This window comes from Pogona vitticeps, chromosome 2 (assembly GCF_051106095.1).
Source record: "Pogona vitticeps strain Pit_001003342236 chromosome 2, PviZW2.1, whole genome shotgun sequence".
In the NCBI taxonomy this organism is placed as follows: Eukaryota; Metazoa; Chordata; class Lepidosauria; order Squamata; family Agamidae; genus Pogona; species Pogona vitticeps.
The window spans coordinates 164283409-164304569 of NC_135784.1; the positions used below are offsets into that span (position 1 = coordinate 164283409).

At 43.9% G+C, this 21161-nt stretch overlaps 1 protein-coding gene across 1 annotated transcript; it reads left to right on the forward strand.

Annotated features, from left to right (window-relative positions):
* The first annotated feature begins 3183 nt into the window (after window positions 1-3183).
* Window positions 3184-18172, forward strand: CYP27B1 (cytochrome P450 family 27 subfamily B member 1). The gene is made up of 9 exons (XM_020784620.3): window positions 3184-4898; window positions 8772-8962; window positions 10957-11153; window positions 12195-12395; window positions 13583-13746; window positions 14416-14582; window positions 15354-15435; window positions 16045-16242; window positions 17007-18172. Exons 1-9 carry the CDS (start codon window positions 4695-4697, stop codon window positions 17118-17120), a joined length of 1518 nt encoding a protein of 505 aa, XP_020640279.3. The 5' UTR covers window positions 3184-4694; the 3' UTR covers window positions 17121-18172.
* Window positions 18173-21161: the final 2989 nt, after the last annotated feature.

Here is a 21161-nt window from a genome sequence, read left to right on the forward strand (position 1 = left end):
TTTGATTCCCCACAGTGCCTTTCAGGAGTAGAGCCAGCCTGTGTGGCCTTGGGCAAGCTGTATAATCACAGGACACCCCCAGAAGAAGGGAATGGGAATCGACTTCTGAGTCTTCTCTACCTGGAAAACCCTGGAAAGGGTTGCCCGAAGTCAGAATTGACTTGGCAGTACACAAAGATTACTATGCTGTGGAGTGCTGCCCGTGACCTTTTTCATGTAATGGTGGTCTCACATTTTGAGGGATCCTAGGACAAGATGTTCTCTTATTCCCCTCACTTGACCATTGCTTTTCTTTCTTTCACAGCCTGATATCAATGGGAGAGGAGAAGAGAGGGTGAAGAAAGGGGGTGGGACAAAACAGGTAGAGGTTACTCGTCATGTCTTGCTTGTTCATGATGGCTGCAGCAGGACCTGGAGGTTTCGGACAAGGGCAGTGGGCCCCCTACTGGACTACTATGGCTTTCTGGCACATACTGTCCTTGCCTTCTAATGCTAGCCTTTTTGATGCATTGGCAGAGGAAGATCATATTCATACTTAAGGAGAGACAATTGTTCTCTCCTAAAACCAACAAAAGTGCACTGCCCACATTGGCAAGTGACAAAATGGCTAAAATGATGTCAGAAACATGGCACCTCCATGACCGTTGCATCGTGTGGAGGTGACACTCATGGGCAAACATCTGGATGTTCTGGCAGAGATGGCTCACACAAATTCAGCTGCAAGGTGTTGGATGAGGAGAAACCAAGTGATTTTTTTAAAAAGCGCTATGCAGTGCTGTCGTTCCCCATGAGTGAGGGGTGCAGTTTGACTATGGAATGGAGCTTGAAGTATTTACTATGATTCTAGTCCCAGGACCCCGAAAGTAATTTGTAACCATTGTAGCAACACCTTTTAAAAAAGGAAACTCTTTTCCTATCTCTTGAAAGTTGCTAAAATAGTTATTGTTCATGGAAATCTGGACACAGGAGGCAGGCTTTGAAGCATTTTGTGAGGTAACAGCTCCATAACCATAAATGGAGACATAAAGGTACAGTACATCACAAAAGGCATCCCATGATCCCAGAGATTAGAAAGGAATTCGTTTTATAAATTATGCCTAAACACCTCTCCAAAATAGTTCATTACCATTAACGCTGCATTTTAAAAGAAGGAATGTCTTAACGTTGTTCATTACGCTTTCTGCTACTTTTTGTTGCTCTTCAGTTCTTTTCATGATTAAAAGAATAAGGAAGTAATTTGGGAATATAAATCTCAAAATACCCTCAAATCATATTTAGTTCCCCACAAGCAATAAAAGAAAATGTTACTCTTTTTACACAAACAATCATGCTACCTGAAAAATTTATTTATTTATTTATTTATTTATTTATTTATTTATTTATTTATTTATTTATTTATTTATTTATTTATTTATTTAATATCCTGCCTATCTAATCAATTAAGACTACTCTAGGCGATTGTTGCTTTGCCCCCATTACCCACCAAGGTAATTTCCAAATTGTAATCTCTCTCTTAGTAGTTGACATTTCTGGTGTATTGAAGTTATACAGTATTTTAGTTTTTTGGACAAAGCAAGTTACAAGATACTGGATATTTATGACTAGTTACTTCCACACACTCTCCTCTGGACGTAAGATCTTACCTCTGCAACTTTATCTTTAGATACTTGCGTGTGTATCATTTCACTTACTTCAAAATGTGGATATGCCAGTCGTGCTATATTTGGGACCCCTTCTGCTTACTCTTTTGAGAGTGGATAAGGACTTTTGCCCTGAAATCTTGCCCTGATTGTAGGCAACGCTAGCTCCTTCAATGCAAAACCCTAATAGGGTGTTACATGACCAAATACAACATGAGAAGATTTTTTTTTAAAGGGCAAATGGTGACTTGTTGAAACGTGGTGGAAGTGAAGAATTAGTGTTGCAAGATGTATAAAAGTGGAGGTGATAAGTAGCCAGGGCAGACTGGATAAAATCTTGATCAGCCGGGGAAACTGAAGGACTGGGGAAAGCTGCAGTGCTTTGGGGGGAGGAGAAGTCCATAAACAAGAAAGTGGGAAGCAAATACTGTAATGCCTAAAGGCAAGGCTTCGTCGGCCCTGTTACAAGCTGCCTAACAAATCAATTCCTCTGCCAGCTGAGTTGTGCAGAAATAATATTTTTTTAAAAAGCCTCACCCTGGGTCATAAGAGGATAACTGAAAGGGAAAAAATACTGCAGTTTAGCAATGCAGTTGAGACCGTTTCTTCAGAAAACGTGGATGTGCACATAATAACAATTCTGGGGAAAAAACAAAAGGAAATAAAAATAAAGAAAACAAAAATGTGGCACCTTAAAGATGGTTGTATTTTAATATGAGCTTTCATGGATATGACTCCATTTCCTCAGACATACTGTAAAAGAGGAAAGGCTGTGGAAAGTGTTTTAAAGTTGGTGCAACTCTATCTGTATAACTGTTGAAGTGGAAGTAATTAATCTAGCGATGGCTATTTCCCATGCACACATGTCGTATTCTCCAGGAATGGGAGCCATTGGGGGGGGGGGTTTCCTACCTAAACTATGTAGTCATGTTCCCAGCCTGAACCCAGTGGGAAAAGTGGAAAGCCACAGAAGGTCCTGTCAACTTGTTGTTAAGAAACTGGGTGAAAGAAGAAGACCTCTTTAACAGCACATATTTTTACCCTACCTTTCTCCGTCTTTCCCTTCATCTATTGCTTCTCTTATCAAAATTCCCAGTTGTAAGTCCATCCGAGAAGGAACCTCCCTGCTTCCTTTGCTTCTGTTTGTTTCTCACTTAAATTAACAAATGTTGGAACGGACTGCAAAGGTAATTTAGTCCATCCACCGGCTGTTGCAAGAAATTTGGTTCTGTAATCGATTATCCTTAATGCACGACTCCCAGACTCTAGAGTTTGGGAGTCATACATGGATTGGTGCATGGCTCTCACTACTTTCCAAGGCAATCAGTTCCACAGCTCATACTATGAGGAAGTTCTTAATTAGTCATTTTTTTTATACTGTGAAACAAATTGTCGATTTGGACCAAACCATTTTAATTAGTCATTTTCTTGTACTGTGAAACAAATTGTCGATTTGGACCAAACCATCTTAATTAGTCATTTTCTTATACTGTGAAACAAATTGTCGATTTGGATCAAACCATCTGAGCATGAAGGAAGAAATTTGCTCCATCGTGTGTCCCATGGATGTCAGCAGATTTCAGACTTTAGGGGCTTTCCCGTACAAATCCAGAGATCTGTGGGGGAGGTGTGTGTGGAAGGACCCTTAGAAGGAAAGTTTGGGACCCAGGAATTTGTTTTAAGCACCGAAATGGCCATAGACCATACAGTTTTCTGAACCTATGTTCAGTGCCCATTTCCCCAAGCTTGCACCGTGTTACTGCTGTTCTCAAACAATTAGGAATCGGAACCCCTTGCTAGTCTAGTGCAGATCCCTCCGGGCCCTTCAAATATGTCATCTCTCTCTCCTCCGGACGAGGAAACTTCAACCCTCCCACAGAGAATTTCATTTTTTGGTCCTGTACTCCCCCCCCCATCCCCCGGGGACCCTTTCATTTCGACAGGTCACTTTGCAATGCTGCACTCACAGAAATTTGGAAAGCTCCTTTTAAAAGGAGTAATAGACATAATGTAGAATTAATCCAGCGGACGAAAGATGCTTTGCGCCCTACAAGATCATCCCGTCTCGGCTCCGTTAGGAACGGTTTCAGCACTTTCATACATTCGTTCTTCTTAAAAATCAAATGTCCAGCCTCTGCTAGGCGTTTGTCTTCCTGATGGTACTGAGATGGGAATGTGGGTTATATTCCCATTTATTATAAACGACCGAAGTGATTTGATAAGGAAAAATCAACAAATCGTAGTCCGTTACCAGAATCGATGCACGGTGTTATTGCGTCTTATTATTAATAATATTGTCATTAATTATGAGTATTATCTAATTCTGACTTCGATTTGCCTAAGCGTTTCTCCTGCTTCCTTCCCGGATTGTTTTAACGCGCGATCCTAGCCGTTCCTGCGCAGGTTTCTGAGGGTTTTACTTTTCCCAATAAGGATCGGACTGCGAGCCTTACGCTTGATTTGTATTGTCAAACAGCGAACATGTAAAAGTAGGGATCAAAAGGCGGAGGTTTCGGCAACACGTATGTTGAGAAGCGGGACATACCTTCCCCCCCCCCCCCCATGCCTCCGTGCACGTTTCTGGGCTGAAATTCGTGTTTACGTGCGAAACGGAATCCGCCGCTCTGCACGTTAGATTATCCTTAATTAAGAGGATGCCTGCAATCTTGTGCAGGAGAGAAAGCTTATTCGCCTGCGTCTCGTAACAACGATTCCAGGTACATCCTGAAACCCTGTACGAATTTTAATACAACCCCGTGAGGCTCGGTGAGAATCAAGAAAAAGCGATGCGTCATTCAAATCTTTCTTACTACAAGATTCACACGAGACAAATCACGGCACGGCACAGCCCAGCTTTCAGCGCCTCCTGATTGAACCGCTTGGCCCTTCTATTTGCATAACACAACCGTGACGCAAAAAGGGCGGGGACTACGGCTTGCCATGTGTCGCCAGAGTTCTCCAAGTAAATAAAAGGCGATCCAAGATGCTCCTGCAACAGAACATCGCGATTTCGAGGCAGCTCTTTGAGGATTTCCCCCCCTTTCGAGAACCAAGATGCCTCAGACGCTGAAGATCGCCAGCCGGGCATCCTTGCTGGCCAGATGCTTTCCTGAAATAGGGTCCGAATCACTCCTCCGTTCCCAGGCGAGGATGATCAAGACCCACAAGACCCTGGACGAGATGCCGGGACCCAACGCGCTCAGCTTCTTCACCGACCTTTTCTGCAAAAAAGGGCTGTCGAGACTGCATGAACTCCAAGTAAGTGATGCTTTTGTATTTCAGTACTCACTGTCTGTGTATAGGATATAGCGTGCAAAGTATATTCTTAGAAAGTTTGTCTTCAGACAAATGACCGTCGAGTACAATTTTGCAAGCTTCCCGGTTTCACTGAACGCTTGATCTGGCAGAGTTATGCGAAATTAATAACTGCCCTCTATGCGGAATGGAACGCTGGTGAGGCCTGCAGGCACTTGGTATCTTCAAGGCTAAGGAGAAAGTGAATGTTCAAGTTATAGGCAGTGGCTTAAAAGAGACCAGGAGAGGTCTTTGAATTATTCTGAAGCCTACCTGCTTTGAAAATATCACCTGTAGGAGTTGGGCGTTAGAAGCCGAAGTCCAGAAAGTAAGAAGAGCCAAAAAAAAAAAAAAAAAAAAATCACAGGCATTAAAAGTTTCCCCAAGTCATGCTGTGCATTATTTCGATTACTTGTTCAAGCAGTTTAAACATGTGCCCTGCAAGGTACAGTGGGGTCTCTACTTAAGAACTTAATCCGTATTGGAAGGTGGTTCTCAAGTTGAAAAGTTCTTATGTTGAATCTGCATTTCCCATAGGAATGCATTGAAAACCATTTAATCCGTATCTGCTCTTTTCCGTCCATAGAAACTACAGTGGAACCTCTACTTAAGAACTTAATCCATTTTGGAATGGTGTTCTTAAGTTAAAACGTTCTTAAGTTGAAGCAAAATTTCCCATAGGAATGGACTGAAAACCAATTAATCCGTTCTGGCTGTTTTTTTGTTATGTAGAGGTGCGTTCATACATTGAAGCATTAGTTCCCATAGGAACTAATGCAAAGCTGGTTAATACGTACTCTACCACTAGGGGGAGAATTTTTTTTAACCTAAGATGACCTAAGGTTAAAAAAAGAGCAGGAAAGGTTTTTTTTTTTCCTGTTCTTATCTTGGATTTCTGTTCTCAAGTAGAAGCAAAATTTAGCAAATGGAGCTGTTCTTAAGTTGGATTGTTCTTAAGTAGGGACGTTCTTAAGTAGAGACCCCACTGTACCTATAAAAGGAGGTGTAAGGATTCTCCCTCAGGTACACTCAAAATTTATGATGTACACCGCATGTCTCCAACCTGGCTTGAAAAAAAAGCTATTTGAATTATGTAGACTAAGAATGTTACATTTCTTGGCTTGCTTGTCAACACAGCTCTGTCCCATCTCAGCAGCTGCACAGGTTGACCCCCAGTGTAGTTGCCCAGCAGAACAGAACAGAGGGAACAGGTCCTAAATCACCAGGGTCCATTAAACACTCTGTGTCTGTGATTCCCAATTAAGTACGTAATTTTAACAAGGATACATTTTAAAAATCTGATACAGTTGTTTACAGGCTTTGCACAGTATCTCTTCTTGCTCAGACCTATCCTGAAAGTTAGAACATTCATGCATACTTTTCTTCTTTCCTGAGGTCAATTTTTAATGCTGTCAAATATAAGATTATATAAACATTTTGGCTCCAGGAACTACTGGAAATTACAACACAACAGCCTGCACTATTTTCCTCTTTAAAAAAAAAAAGCCATTGCTAAACATTAGAAGCCCCTGGCCCAAAAGTATGGTGGATCACAACGGCTGTCACCCATATTATCTTGCGGTTTCAGAGTGCAATGTTGTATTAGGAACTACTAGAAGGCAAACTTAGCTCTAAAATGTGCCTCTTCATCTTTACCCAAACATAATTCCAGTTGTGTTAATGAGGCTTACTCCTGAGTAAAACTACAATTTTGTGCAGACTTAAGTGCCCTTCATTTCAATGAGACAATAAAGTAAGTTTCTCACAGTCATAGTAAAGAGACGAAAAGGTGTGCAACTTCAAGTAGTCTGGCCTTCTCCAAACTGAAGTTGTATGGGACCACAATGTCCATCGTTCCTATGGGCACCATGGCTGGGAACAGTGAACTTGATTAGTCAGGGAAAGATCCACATGATGACGCTTGTAAAGAATAAGCTACACATCAAGGTACAGTACTACATATGTTAAAGTTGGGGGCGTGATTGTTTGCTGAAATGTAACTCAGCAAAATAAATAGATTTTTCAAAAATCCCCTGTGACATCAGATTTGATTGTTCAGCTATCAGAAAACTTCTGAAACCAAATGAAGCTGATTATTTACTCATTTGGCCACTCCTGTCTGTCTTGAGGGCTCAGGCAACAAATGAGTCTTCATGCAAAGAAATGGATCTAGTTTGACTCATGACACCCCCAAATTTTGCCCATTGTTTATAAAAGGATGACAGAGTACGATTTCCCACACCACTTCTTATTATGTGAAGTTCTTGCAACACAGATTCTTCTTGCCAACTCCTCTTCCCATCCCCTTTGTCGGCATCCTTCAGTCTCAAGATATTATGGTAACGTGCTCTGAACAGAGGTCTTGGAACAGCATCTAGTGTGGCTGAGAAGGCCAATCCCCACCTCCTGTTCCTCTGAAAAAAGATACCTGCTTCTTAGCAGTTACAACTCTGAAATTCTGTTCTGTGGGTCAGTCAGAACAGGATGGGCACTGTTTTGATTCCAGTGCCATTTATTTTCAAGGAGCTAAAAAGACACCCTGTGAGCTGGGTACCTCAGAGCGTTATGCCAGAGGGTGGGAGTTTGATTCCTCACTTTGCCTCCAGGGAAAGAGCCAGCCTGGGTCACCTTGGGCAAGCTGCACAGTCTCAGGGCTTCACCTCAGAAGAAGGGACCCGTAAACCCCTTCTGTGTACTCTACCCAGAAGACACTGGAAAGGGTTGCCATAAATCAGAGTTGACTTATAATACAGTTATTGTTATTAAATAGATCCCTGAGCACCACTTCTTCTCCACAAGGCTAGCAGCACTTGTGAACTCTAGTTACTTTTGGGTAGTTTGTGACGTGCTTATTCTTTGAAATGTAATAAGTGCCCATTAAATACCGGTGTTCATTTATTGTTATGGACTCTTCTGCTACAACATATCGCCTACAAGCACAGAATTTTCCCACCCTTTGGTTGTGCATGGGGTCCAATCCACACGAGGCACATTCCGGCCAAGCACTTTATAGTTTCACTGACTTCAAGGGAGGAATTGTACATCTGTTTAAATCTGCCACCCTAAGTCAGTGGACTTGGAATACTCCTGTCCTTGGAGCACTTTCTGTATACAGGAGATTCCAGGAAGCCACTGCCTTAGTGATGGCAATTTCTTCACGTATTTTACGGTAATAGTATATAGAGGTTCAATGTGAACATTCCTTTGCTTTGGCGTGGATGTAGTCTTCCCCTTACTCAGCAGAATGTGGCCTCAAAAATGTCATGGTGCATTACTGAATAGCTTTGTATTCCATATGCAGAGCAGATGTGCTTTTTTTCTCCATGGGATTAAGGGTGTCAGACTGCTTCTGCAAGGGATAGATACTCAGAAAGCAACGCAAGGCCTTATTAGCCCTTTGAAAAGCTTTCCTTGTTAAAACCAGGTAACTGCTTAAATCTGGGACGGGTGATCAGGTGTCCTACAGATGTTTTGGACAACAACTGCCACTAGCTGTGATCACCTGCAATGTTGATTAGAGATGATGGTAGTTGTAATCCCAAAGTATCTTTAAGGCACATAACTGTGCCTGGTGTAAAGGCTCAGGATTTGACACAAAGATGATGCTGGAGTGGCAGAGGGGATCGGTAGCTTTGTTCTTCTTTCTTCTTTAGAAATACTTGACTATTGATCTAAACTGATATGCGGGTGGGATGGAACATTGCAAATTATGGTACAAAGGGAGACCTTTCTTGGCTCCATGATAAAGAGGGAAATACTGGTTCCCCTTCCTCCTCTGGAAGTCTTTCTGAGTATTGGATGTTTCGTAACCATTTCTGGCCCTCTTTTCTGTCCTAGATTGAAGGCAAAGCCAAGTATGGTCCAGTGTGGAAGGCCAGCTTTGGGCCCATCCTGACAGTCCATGTTGCAGATCCTAGCCTGATCGAGCAGGTGCTCAGACAGGAGGGCAAGCACCCCATCCGCTCTGATCTCTCTTCCTGGAAGGATTACAGGGTCTGTCGGGGACATGCCTACGGACTGCTCACTGCGTAAGTATTCACTGTTTTTTTCTTTGCATATGCAGGTAGGGGAAAATGTCCAGGCAAAATCTGTCCGTCCAAAATTTAAAAACAAAAAACAAAAAAACAAAAAAAACTCTTTCCTCATGCACCAGCCTCAGGAATCTTTCCAAATTAGAGATTAACAAATCTGCCTGTTTTACTTTGTCCCACCTTCATGTTTTACGGATTTTTGAAGTATAAATTTTAAAAAAAAGAAAAGGATGTTCTTGGCATTTCCTGTGATATAAAAATGAACCACAGGCTCCAGAATTAGTGGACAGTTGACTAATCTATTACCACCACCCACATATAAACACATGTGTAGTTAAACAAGTTGAGTGTTACATCTGTTTCCTGTCCTCTACCCCACTATTTTTAGCATTCTTCTCAGCAGAATGAAGAAACAACCACCCTGCTCTCTGTATTACAACAGCCTTTCTGCAGCCTAGCATCCTCTGGATGTATCGTTCTACGTATCTTCCCCTCATAAGCCAGCACACCATTAGCTAACATGTCTGGGGATGAAAGGGTGTATAACATAACTCATTGGGAGGAGACGGGGGTGGACTGTGGGATGGCTGTGTTACAAGGCACGGGGGTGGCTCACCTGCAGCACAGGCCTGCGGTGGCCCCGGACTGGTGCATCAAGGACCTGGTTGGGGTCTCTGTGGTCAGAACTGCTAGGTCTCTTTTGAGACAGAGGACACTGTTTGGGAGGTAAAAGGCTGTGCCTGGCAGAGTCTGAACAAGGAGCGAAATCAAGTTAAATAGTCATTCTGGGCAGCAGCAGAATACATGAAAAGGGACAGAGAGTAGCAGCCAGGAGGGGAAAGCCTGATTGACAGGGAAGACGGCAATGCTCAGTGGTAACAAGGAAACAAACCTGTCAGCTACCTTCTTTCTGGAACCCTCTCCTTAAGACTTCTCTGCCTCCTCCAAGAAACTCTGAAAGAAGAGGCCAAGATCTCCACAACATTAGGTTGGATTGGAAGAGCACCGTCTGCCCTTGTGCAGCTTTGCTGCCCTACTCCTTAGCCTCAGAGCAACACCAGATCGAATCAGAATGGGGGAGAACGCTGCACACGTACACAAAGCTTGCTTTTGTGTCCCATTTGCCCAAAGAGTCGTCCACCACTCTCACAGTGGTGAAATGTGGAAGGGACAGCTCAGCGTTTCTAGCCTTTCATGGCTGTTAGACTGCGGCGGCTCAAGTGCAAAAAACGATCCTGAGGGATAATCTCTTAGAACCAGGAAGCTGGTTCTGAGCCGCACTTCTTCATTTCACCTGAAAAAGAGCTACGGAGCTTCTCTCTCACTACACGTAGGTCAAGATGGCCATCCTTCTCCAGGTGTATTTCATGTCAGCTCCTGAACTGACTTCTGCTGAGGTTCACTAGGAGCAATTAAAACCTCTGCTGAAGTAATTAGAAGGACCTCGCTCACCTTAATACAGCTTGGCTCATTTGATCTCTATTTTTCCCGCCTCTCAGCAATCACGTTTTGCTTCCTGGAAATGAGTCAGGCTTAGATTGCAGGAGGCTTGGCCTACGAGGCTTGTGGGAAAAAAAAGAAAAAGAAACAGGGAGTGAGGAATCCTTGCAAAAAGCTATCAGCAACATATGACTCAGAGATGCTGAGTGAGAAGTTTCCTCATCAGCTGGGCTGATGCTTCCGCTGTCTAGACACAGGATGTGAGTAAGGAGAAGAGGAAGCATAAAGTGAAAGGAAAAATTCCCGCCACTCTCTCTAAGCATAACTCAATCTTTTCGAAGTGCCTTGTAAGATTTGCTTCTGAATCTCAGGGTGGAAAGACAGATACCCGCCCCACTTCCTGTACAGGGAAAATGCGTGTCCCGCTACCACTGAGAAGCTAAATGAAACGTGTTTCCCTTGTTTGAGAGGAAAGGGTTTGCTTGCTTGCTTCATATTTCAGGTCCTTCTTCAGCCACGTCAACTAACAGAAGATTCTTTCTACCTTACAGGGAAGGTGAAGAATGGCAGCAAATCCGCAGCATCCTGGGGAAACACATGTTGAAGCCCAAGGAAGTGGAGTCCTATACAGGCACTCTGAACAATGTGGTAACGGACCTGATCCACCGGCTGCAGCACCAGCAAAGCCTCCATGAGCAACATGTAGTAAAGAACCTGGCCAATGAGTTCTACAAGTTTGGACTAGAAGGTATTTTTCTTTGTTTGCAGTAATAGTAATATTAATCATCATATGATCATTGTTAATTATTAATTAACATTGCTAATTATGTACAGCCTAGGGCTTGGAACCAACTAGTTTCAGACAACAAATGAACCACATCCAGTTTCTTTTTGTCCGTAACTAAGGCCTAACTAAGTTGCATTACAATTGCAATGTTGTGTAACAAATGACAGTTATACTCCTTTGCAGTCTCCCTCTGACTGGGTTTCAGTTATTCTTATGGCAAAGCCACCTAGTGACTTCAGATACTCTCAGTTATGCTTCTGTTGTCCCTGTTTCTGGACACTTTGCTGACCTTGTGCGTTGCATGCAGAAACTGGCACTCTACACAGGAGTTTTTAGGCTCCTCTTGGTAGTGCCATTTTGCAGCTGTCAGGGCTGCAAAGGTGAAAGCCTGTGGGTGGACTTTGAATAGATCTCTGCCCCTCCTAGTTTCTAATGGTCAATTGCAAATCAGTTGAGAGGAGCTGTTCCACAATCAATAGACTCATGGGGCATACGTAGTTAAAAAAAATGCATCACATGATGTGTGTCATTTGTTACTTAACTTTTTTTGAATTTTGTTTATGACTTCCAGAGAGGCCAGTCACAGGCCTCTGATTTTTCTGTTCGTGTTAGAAGAGGTCATTTTAAAAAAAAGATTTTGATGAGTTGAATAAATCCTATGTAAACTCCACATCCAGATTGTTTCTGAGTTGTTGGAGAGGTTTCAAGGCACAGCAAAGTATATTTCGGACATCTGTGTTTGAAAACCGCATTTGAGCATCATAGACTGACCTGATCACAAGGCTGGTTTGTCATGTTCAAATCAATGCTTTGGAAAAGACTATAGTGACTGGTATTTTCCCTCCATGTTAGAAATGGTCAGAGGAAACATCCTAAGTAGTCTGTCTGCTTTAGAACTGTGGGCGACAGGGGTTGAGACAAAGGGGGTAACAGAGAAGTGACATTTGCCTCAGTGACCTGATTGGGTGAAACTCATTCTGTTCCTGGCTTGGACTATTCTAGGCATCTCTTCCGTCCTCTTTGAATCCCGCATCGGTTGCTTAGAACCCAAAGTCCCAAAGGAAACAGAGACCTTCATTAGCTCCATCAATACGATGTTCGTCATGACTCTGCTCACCATGGCAATGCCCAAGATCTTGCACCGAATTTTCCCAAAACCGTGGCAGAAGTTCTGTGAATCTTGGGACTACATGTTTGAGTTTGGTGAGTATTATTGCATCCCAGAATATGCCACGTTGTCTGTAAGGGTCTCTCAGGCTGTCGGTAAAGAGTCCTTTGTGGCTGAAAAGCTTTTCAGAATGTTTGTGGCTCATTAGCATGGTTTTGTTCTATAAGGATTGCAGCTTTTTTTAAAAAAAGCTAACCTTTTGTGGACTAGAAACTTGTTACTTCCTTCAAAAGCAGAAATAATTGGTTTGTTCCATGGTCTGATTACAAGTATGGAGCCATTATTTAGAACCTTTGCTGCAAGCGTTCCTCTGTCTAGCTAGCAGTGCCCTGAGAATTTGATTGAAGCGCACCATCTAAATCAGTGGTTCTTAACCTTTTTGGAAGAAACGCCCCCTTGAGCCATTAAGGAAGTTATCATCGCCCCCCTCCCTGAGGTGATGATATATTACCTACCTACCTACCTACCTACCTACCTACCTACCTACCTACCTACCTACCTACCTACCTACCTACCTACCTACCTACCTACCTACCTACCTACCTACCTACCTACCTACCTACCTACCTACCTACCTACCTACCTACCTACCTACCTAGTCTCCCTCCCCACCCGGGTGCAAGGCAGCACTTCACAGGGCGAGGATGAGGACCCAAGAGACCCTTCCACCCGATCCACACTCAGTGCTGCCCTGAAGGAAAAAAGTGAGACGTGGCAGGTAGAAAGAGCTGGATCATCTGGCGGCGGCAGCAGCACCAGATCTACTGCCAGCACTGCGGCTACAGTCGCCTTCACAGGTTTGGCTCACTCCAGCACCCCCCTACCGCCCCCCTTCTGTTCTTTCGCCCCCACACCACCCCTTTTTGTTCTACCGCCCCCCTGAAAAATGAAATCGCCCCCTGGGGGGCATTCTTGCCCACGTTAAGAACCACTGATCTAAATAACTAGATTGAATAAATGTACCAAATATGTCAAGGGTGGGCAATCTGTGGCCCTCCAAATGTCATCAATACTGCAACTCTTACCAGCTCTAGTTTTCAGAGTCTTTGGTGAGGGATGATGGGATTTGCAGTCCAGCCTCTGGAGAGCCATAGGTTGCCCATTCTTTATTTACATTCAAAATGCCAGTTTAAAGCAAGAAGCACCCATTCTAGGTGGATAGATCTGTGATGTGTGATTGAACATGTTGTTTCTGACTCCTCTCTTTCCAACTCCTTTCCAGCCAAGGGACACATTGACAAGCGGATGGCTGAAGTTGCAGAAAGAATCGCACGGGGAGAAAAAGTGGAAGGAAAATACTTGACTTACTACCTAGCCCAGGAAAAACTGTCCATGAAATCCATCTATGGAAATGTGACTGAGCTTCTCCTTGCTGGTGTGGACACAGTAAGTGTTTTGGAATCTGTCAGAGCTCAAATGAGCTCCTCTGTGTACGTGCAAAGAGCCTTTCTGATTCTGAAATACAAACGCTACACAATACCTTTATAGACCACTAAAACATCATGATACATTATGGAAGCTTTTATGGATCAAGACCATTTTGTGGCCATGATCCAGGAAAGCTTGCACATTGTATGATGATTTTTTTAGTGGTCTATAAAGGTATTGCCTACTCTTGCATTTGTATTTTATTTTGTACGGATCACACAGCTCCCCTTTATTTCTGATTCTGGGGCATGAGGTCCCTTTGGCTTTCTCTGTTTAGAGAGTTCAAGAGCAAATCTGCTTTTCTTCTCCTAGCTGCTCATCTCATGCTGCTGTATCAGATGTTTGGCTCTCCCACTCTTGATCATGCAGTCATAATCTTTACTTATGTTCTGCTTGTCAAGACATTGGCCTCAATCCAGATGGTCCTTAATTAGAGTATACCTATTGAATCAGTGAGGTTTACATGTATGTCAGCTTCCCATTCAGCCACTGGTTCAACAGGTCTATTCCAGGTGGCAGTACCAGCTTGGCTTAGGCCAAAATGTGCTACTTTTCTGCATAGCCACCATCCGGCTGAGCCAGACTCTCTAGCTCATGGCTAATCTCGCCTTGCTTACACCCCTACAGATATCAAGCACTTTATCCTGGAGCCTGTACGAGTTGGCCCATCATCCAGAGGTACAAAGAGCCCTCCACAAAGAAATCACAGGAGTCATGAAGGACAACCCGATCCCTATGGCAGCTGATGTCGCTCGGATGCCACTGCTGAAGGCAGTGGTGAAGGAGGTATTGAGGTAAGCGGGAAAGAAAGTGCGGTGTTGGGGAGGCACAAGGATGTCTCCACTCACTGTGGTCAAATCTGTGCCTGCTCTGCTGCCCTTTAGAAAAAAGAAGAGAAGCAAATCCTGGGAATGTTAGTTTTTATGGATTGCAACTCCCAGAATCTGTGTTGGATAGAGGATTCTGGGAGTTGCAGTCCACAGAAGTAATATTTCTGGATGTTTCTGACATGTTGGATGCACCTGCCAAGGCATATGGAAATGAAGATGAAGAGGATGCCAATATTGCTTTAGACCAGGAATGGGCCACACTGGGTCCTTTCAGATATTGTTAGCCTGCAACTTCCATCATCCCTTAGCTTTGGCTGTACCGGTGAGGGCTGATGGGAGCTGCACTCTGGTGACATCTGGAGGGCCCCAAGTTGCTCTAGCCATTTTAGTATTTTGCTGAACCTGACATGAAGAAGTGAGATCATCCAGAGGTTGGAACCTTCCGCAGCTGTGTCGGCACAGAAAGCAAACATCCCATGATTTGGCCACCAGCCTGCACCCCTTTGGCTCTCTAAAGTCAGGAGGACCCTACTTCATATGCTCAAATCTGATCATGAAAGCCTGGTGCATCTTTTTTGATATTAGGAGCTGTAAGGGTGTAGCCACTTAGCTATAGAGCTCCCACTGGATCCTCGTGCATTGCACTCAAAGCCTGCAAGCCCAGGTAGCTGAGCAAGTGTTACATTTGATTCCTTTAGGTTCACTTTGGCTTTTTTTTTTATTCTCTCCGCACAGGTTGTACCCAGTGATCCCTGGCAATGCACGTGTCATCTCAGACCGGGACATCCAAGTGGGAGAATACCTCATCCCCAAAAAGGTGAGCATCACACGAAATGAATGCGGATAGGATGGAGACAAGGGTGATGTCTGTGCTTGGACGTAGATGCAGAAAATGGGAAATCCAACAACTGGATGGGCCTCAAAACAATAAGAACACTGGCTGAATTTGGCCGTGGGGCAGTCCTGGAAAAGTGATATTTCCAACAACATTCCAAATCCTATGGACAACATAGATACCAGGAGCTGTAGTCCAAAAAAGGAACTTCTCCCAAGTTATGCTGTAGGCCTACTCAGTCCATAACATGGTGATATGGAGTCTTTTCTGACCAGAGCTAAAAAGAAGCAGTAGCATTAAATGAGATGACGCAAGAGAACTGTGTGAGGTTTCAAGGACTATAGCTCAGTGGCAGGGCAACCGTTTTGCATGTAGAAGATAGCCGGTTTGATCCCCAACATCACCAGAAAATGGGGAAAACCCTGGAGACTGGTTGGCTATAAGTGTACAGTACAGTGATTTGACTGTATGGGATTTTGGGGTGCATGGAGGGAGTTCTGATCTCCAAAATAATTTCCACAACCTCTGCTCTAAACATGAGTTTCTAGACTGCTTTTCTCATGACACCTTTTTTTCCTTCTGCTCTCTTAGACTCTGATCACCCTCTGTCACTATGCTACCTCAAGAGACAAGAAATACTTCTCCAACCCCAATGCGTTCCAGCCCGAGCGCTGGCTGCACAAGGACGGCGCCCATCACCCATATGCCTCCATTCCCTTTGGCTTCGGCAAGCGCAGTTGCATCGGCCGGCGCATCGCTGAGCTGGAACTGTATCTGGCTCTGGCCAGGGTGAGTGTCTGCTTTGGGGCAAACCCTTGGTATCCAAAAAGTTACTTTTGCAAGCCCTGGTAGAGTAAAGGCCTGTCTGCTTCAAGAAAGAGCCTGCCGAATCCCTCTCTAAGGTTCCAGCTAGCCATGGGGCTACCTCCTCATGTGACTTTGTCGCTGCATGTCTGGCTAGGAATCCAAGTCCAACTGCATGCAACACCAAATGGGCCCTCTAACTCTTGAAGCAGTATAGGGGACGGGTCACTGGATTACTGCAAAAAAACCCTTTCCGCTCAATCCTAATGTGGTGTGGGTTCACTCCACTGATCCCTCCTGGATCTTAATTTTGGGAATCAACCTGAACTTTAAAGAGAGGTGACTCGGGGATGCCTGGAAACATTTTTCTACTTGAGGCAGAGGAGAGAATAAGACAGAGCCTCCCCATTTCACATATGGAAGAGTCACAAGTAGAGACATTGAGAAAGAGCCTCTGTCCTCCACCTCACCTGAGGGGACACAACAGCGTAGATGATGCATGGCAGGCTCTTGGGCACCCTTGTTGCTTAACCTCAGCATCTGCTGCCTGAGGCACCTGGCTCACTCTGCCTAATGGTAGAGCCGACCCAGTATCTTGACAGTATCATCTTCCTTTGATCCCTTTTTAATGCCTCCCTCAGTTGCTCTGCTTCCTTTTCTTAAGGCTTTGCTCCTAACGTGCTCTCAAAGGATGCTAATGGGGATTGAACACCCTCTCTCTCTCTCTCTCTCTCTTTCTCCTATTAAAGATCCTGATGCATTTTGAAGTGAAGCCAGAACAAGGCGGCCACGCCGTCAGACCCATGACCCGTACTCTGCTGGTACCCGAGAAAGAGATCAACCTGCAGTTTCTGAACCGCTGAAGGGAGATGGAGCAGAACCACGTGTTTGTGGTTCCCAACAAAGCAGGACCCTCAGAGGAAAAGGGGCCCTAGCAGATGGCAGTGAAGCTCTACCCTCTGAACTCTTTGGGACTTCCTTAAAAGGTCCACCAGAGGGATAAAATGAAGGAGAACCACATCGCTCACTGACTGAGATCTGCTAAGGATGTAGCCCAGGGATACCTCTGGGAAGGTGCACATTTTATGTCTCTCAAGGCTCCAGGGAGTACATCTGAAGGTTGCAGTGACTGTGTGATACACATAACTTCTTCAGGAGTGTCAGGAGTACCAGAAGCATCAGGTTCAGAACCGTCGGTATCGGCCACGTTGCCTGTCATGATGCCAAGCTGGTGCCTTCAACTTCCAGATCTCCACCTTCAACCCCACGGAGGGGTTTCTCTCTTTCGTGGTGAAAGAAACACACTTCAAAGGGCTAAAAGGCATCCTCGGATAATAATGCCGTTGAAGCCGAGGTTTAACCAAAAAAGTCACCTGCTGAAACGTCCTCTGAGTTGTCCTTTCCTGCACTCCACTTCGACCTCTGAGCAGTCTGCCCCTCCGCCTCAGGAACCACCTGTCAAATATGCTTTGACTTGGATTCCATTGAGCAGGAGGGGGTTGGGCTGGATGGTCTAACTGGCCCCTTCATATACCATTATTTTTCTGTGATTTGCAGCACTAGCTGTATATGAGCAGAAATCCACTCAAGTTGAGAACACAGCGCAGATCTACCTGGTCTGGAGATGAACAACAATTATGTATTTAAATGCCTTAATACTATTCTGCTACGGTTTAATATTTAATGCATTTCCCAGTATATTTATATTTTTATGTCCTGTAATTTTTAAATATATAAATATTTTTATCTGAAGATGTCAGAAAAAAAAGAAGACAATTGATTTTATATTATTTTATTGTTTAATTGAAATATGCTTTTGTATATTTAAAAGTATATTGGAATGGTTCCCGCACCTAATGACTTTTTTGGTGCTATATTTAAATGTTATTTATTTATTATTATTTTGAATACTAATTATAAACTACTTTTTAAACAAACAAAAAAACCTGAATACCTTGACTGATTTTGGGCTGGAACCAAGCGGGCGTGGACTGAGCAATAATGATGGGTGGGTGTAGTTATGATACGAACTTAAAGTGAACAGTAGCTTCTTCTCATTTTTTTTCCAAATCAAGTAGAATTTAATTGCTGCAGACATGTTGGCTGGCCCATATGCCAGGACACGATTCATCAGCCCTTGATGGGTATAGGAGTTGAGCATTTCTTCTTCTGCCTCCCGGCTGTTGCTTCCAGTCCTCCACTGAGGACAGCTTACTGGAATCGTCTGTCTGTGAATGTCAGCGATACCGTAATGCTAGAATCCGGTATTACCATACGAACCACCCACATACACATTTCTGTAATCCCAGGGAGGGAGGCGGGACAAAGTGATCCTCCTCTGCTAGCCATTTGCTCTCCTTACATGGAGTGATGGGCATTTCTCAGGAACAACAACCATGCCTGCAGGGTATGTGTTATAAGCAATTCTTAGAAAGAAAGAAATACTGCTGGCTCTGTGGTTGCCCAAAGCAGGAACTCCATGGGGAGCATTTAGCACATCTTCAGTAGGAGCATGAAAAGGTTCAAAGAAGGCCATTTTTTAATGGAATCTGCAGCCTGACCGCCTTTCCATACCCTGGAAGGGGAATCTGAAGAGTGAATCATCACGTCTGGAAACAAGGAATGTTCATGCTCAGGAAAAGTACTGCTGCTTTTGGAAGTCAGTGCAAACCAAGGAGGGCTAAGACGCCCTCTCCGCCATGGGTTGTCTGGGCAGCCTTGGGGTTAGTTTCTTTCTATGTCTTTCTCCTGGCAGTTAACAAAGAGCTTCTTGAACACATCTATGCCTCTACGCAGCTATTGGTATACACTGGTCGTATTTACATCATGCTATTCTTCCTATCAGGTTAAGACAATATATCTGGCCCTCTTCCTTGTAACCAGGAATGTGTTATCATGCAAGCTCAGCCTTTACACCCAGGTCCCAGAAGCAACAGGAAAGTTCTAATCTGTGCTAGTTCTAATCTAGTGACTGGAGCATCCCACCATTCCCAAAATCAGGATGATGCGTCCAGCCCTTTTCTCCCCCCCACAAGCCACCTTTGATCTGTCTCTGACTTGTAAGCAGCAGTAGACAGTAGACTGAAACAGACAGCTGGACAGTAGACTGATTGAAACTTTGATGGGGCCATGAAACACACTCACTACAGAGTCAGACTATTCTTAAATTTTTTAAAATCTCTTTGCCAGGACTCTGTATTTGATGAGACTTTGTGCATAAGAACCAAACTAGATGGGACTAGAGGGTTATTTCCTTTGTTTCCTTCCTTCGTGAGCTCAAAGTGTCATAATGATCACTCCTCCCAAATTCATTCACAAAGCAAAGCAAAGTACACTGCTTATAGACCACCCCATAGCACTTGAAGCACTCTCTGAGTGGTTTACAGTTTAACTATGCAGGTTATACATTGCTCTCCACCCCTCGGCCCCCAGCGAGATTGCTACTCAGCATGCCAAACTCAGAAGGATGGAAGGCTGAGTCAACCCTGAGCCAGCTACCTGTACTTGTTGGGATTGAATTCAGGTCATGAGCAGAATCTTGACTGCAGTACTGCAGTTTAATCACTGTGCCATGAGGCTTCTCGTGGGTAGACCTCAAATTTCCATGAGCTTAGTCTGAGATCACCTCCTGGGTCAAATTACACATTACAAAACACATCCTTAAAAGCAAAAAAAAAATTCCAGAAATATGATTTTGACAGATCTTTGCATCTGAGCAACCATACTTGCAGGCAAAGCCAAGCCTTCATTACCTGGAAACCAATACAAAAAAACAAAGTAAGTTAATTTGCAAACTACGTGAAGTGTGAAAGCCTTCTGACATAATCAGCTGCCTTTGACTACTTCAATTCTTCCCTCTTCTAATAGCACGCTACTGGTAATAGATAGGTTTGATTCTCTGTATCACTGAGCACTCTTCTCTCTTGCCCATATACAGTAACTGAGTATGGTATTTATGACGGATCACAGATGTTGGGGATATCATATGATGACCAGGAACAGGCCTCTTGTGGTCCCGTAAATGCTGGACTGCCAATCCTGTCATTCCTCAACATTGGCTATGCTGCCTAGGGTTTGATGGGAGCTGCAGCATAACAAGAGGTTATGATGAAGGATGGCTGTCATCAAGAGATGTGGAAGGGGGCACTCTTTCCCAATCTTTCTTTTCAAGCTATCTTGTTTGTGTCAGCTCGTCAAGGCAAGTGCCGTGCCAACCCTTCACATGTGGACTGCCAGTGGGCTGATTCATATGACATGGACCCATCCGTGGGAACGCTGGAAATATTGCCATGATCTTACATTCTGCAAAAATGCAATCAAGACACTGTCATCTCCATCAACGTTCTCGCTCTGAAAAAAATCAGCAACCAGCCTCGCTTTATTGATAACAATTCTAACACAAACTTAAATGCAAAGTTTAGGCAAACTTTTTTAAAATTATATAACACGAAGTCAAAGATGCACATCAGGTTATGCTTTGCAGAGATACGGACAAAGCAACAAGTAAAATCTAAATTGGAAACACTATGAATTTTGGTCACCTTAAAACAAGGATAGGGAAATTTTTCACCCGACTGGAACAGCACCCATCACTGGGTGTGTGGGCTAACGGTACTGGGATGGAATCCTCCAGCATCTGAAGGGCTATGTGGTCTCTCTATGCTTGTTTTAAAATATGGAGTCAGGCTTAGTGGGATAAAATTTTAAAAGTACAGAAGGGAAGAAGGAATTCTTTCTTCCCAGGTACAAGGCTGTCTAACAGAGTACTCTTCAGCCCCATACCATCTCCATTTCTTCATGAAATCCAACCATTACTAAGAACCCTGTTTATCTTTAGGTGAAACACACAGGCCCCTCTTAACTCACCTGGAACAGAAAAAGGAGACTCTCCTATAGTCTTTCCT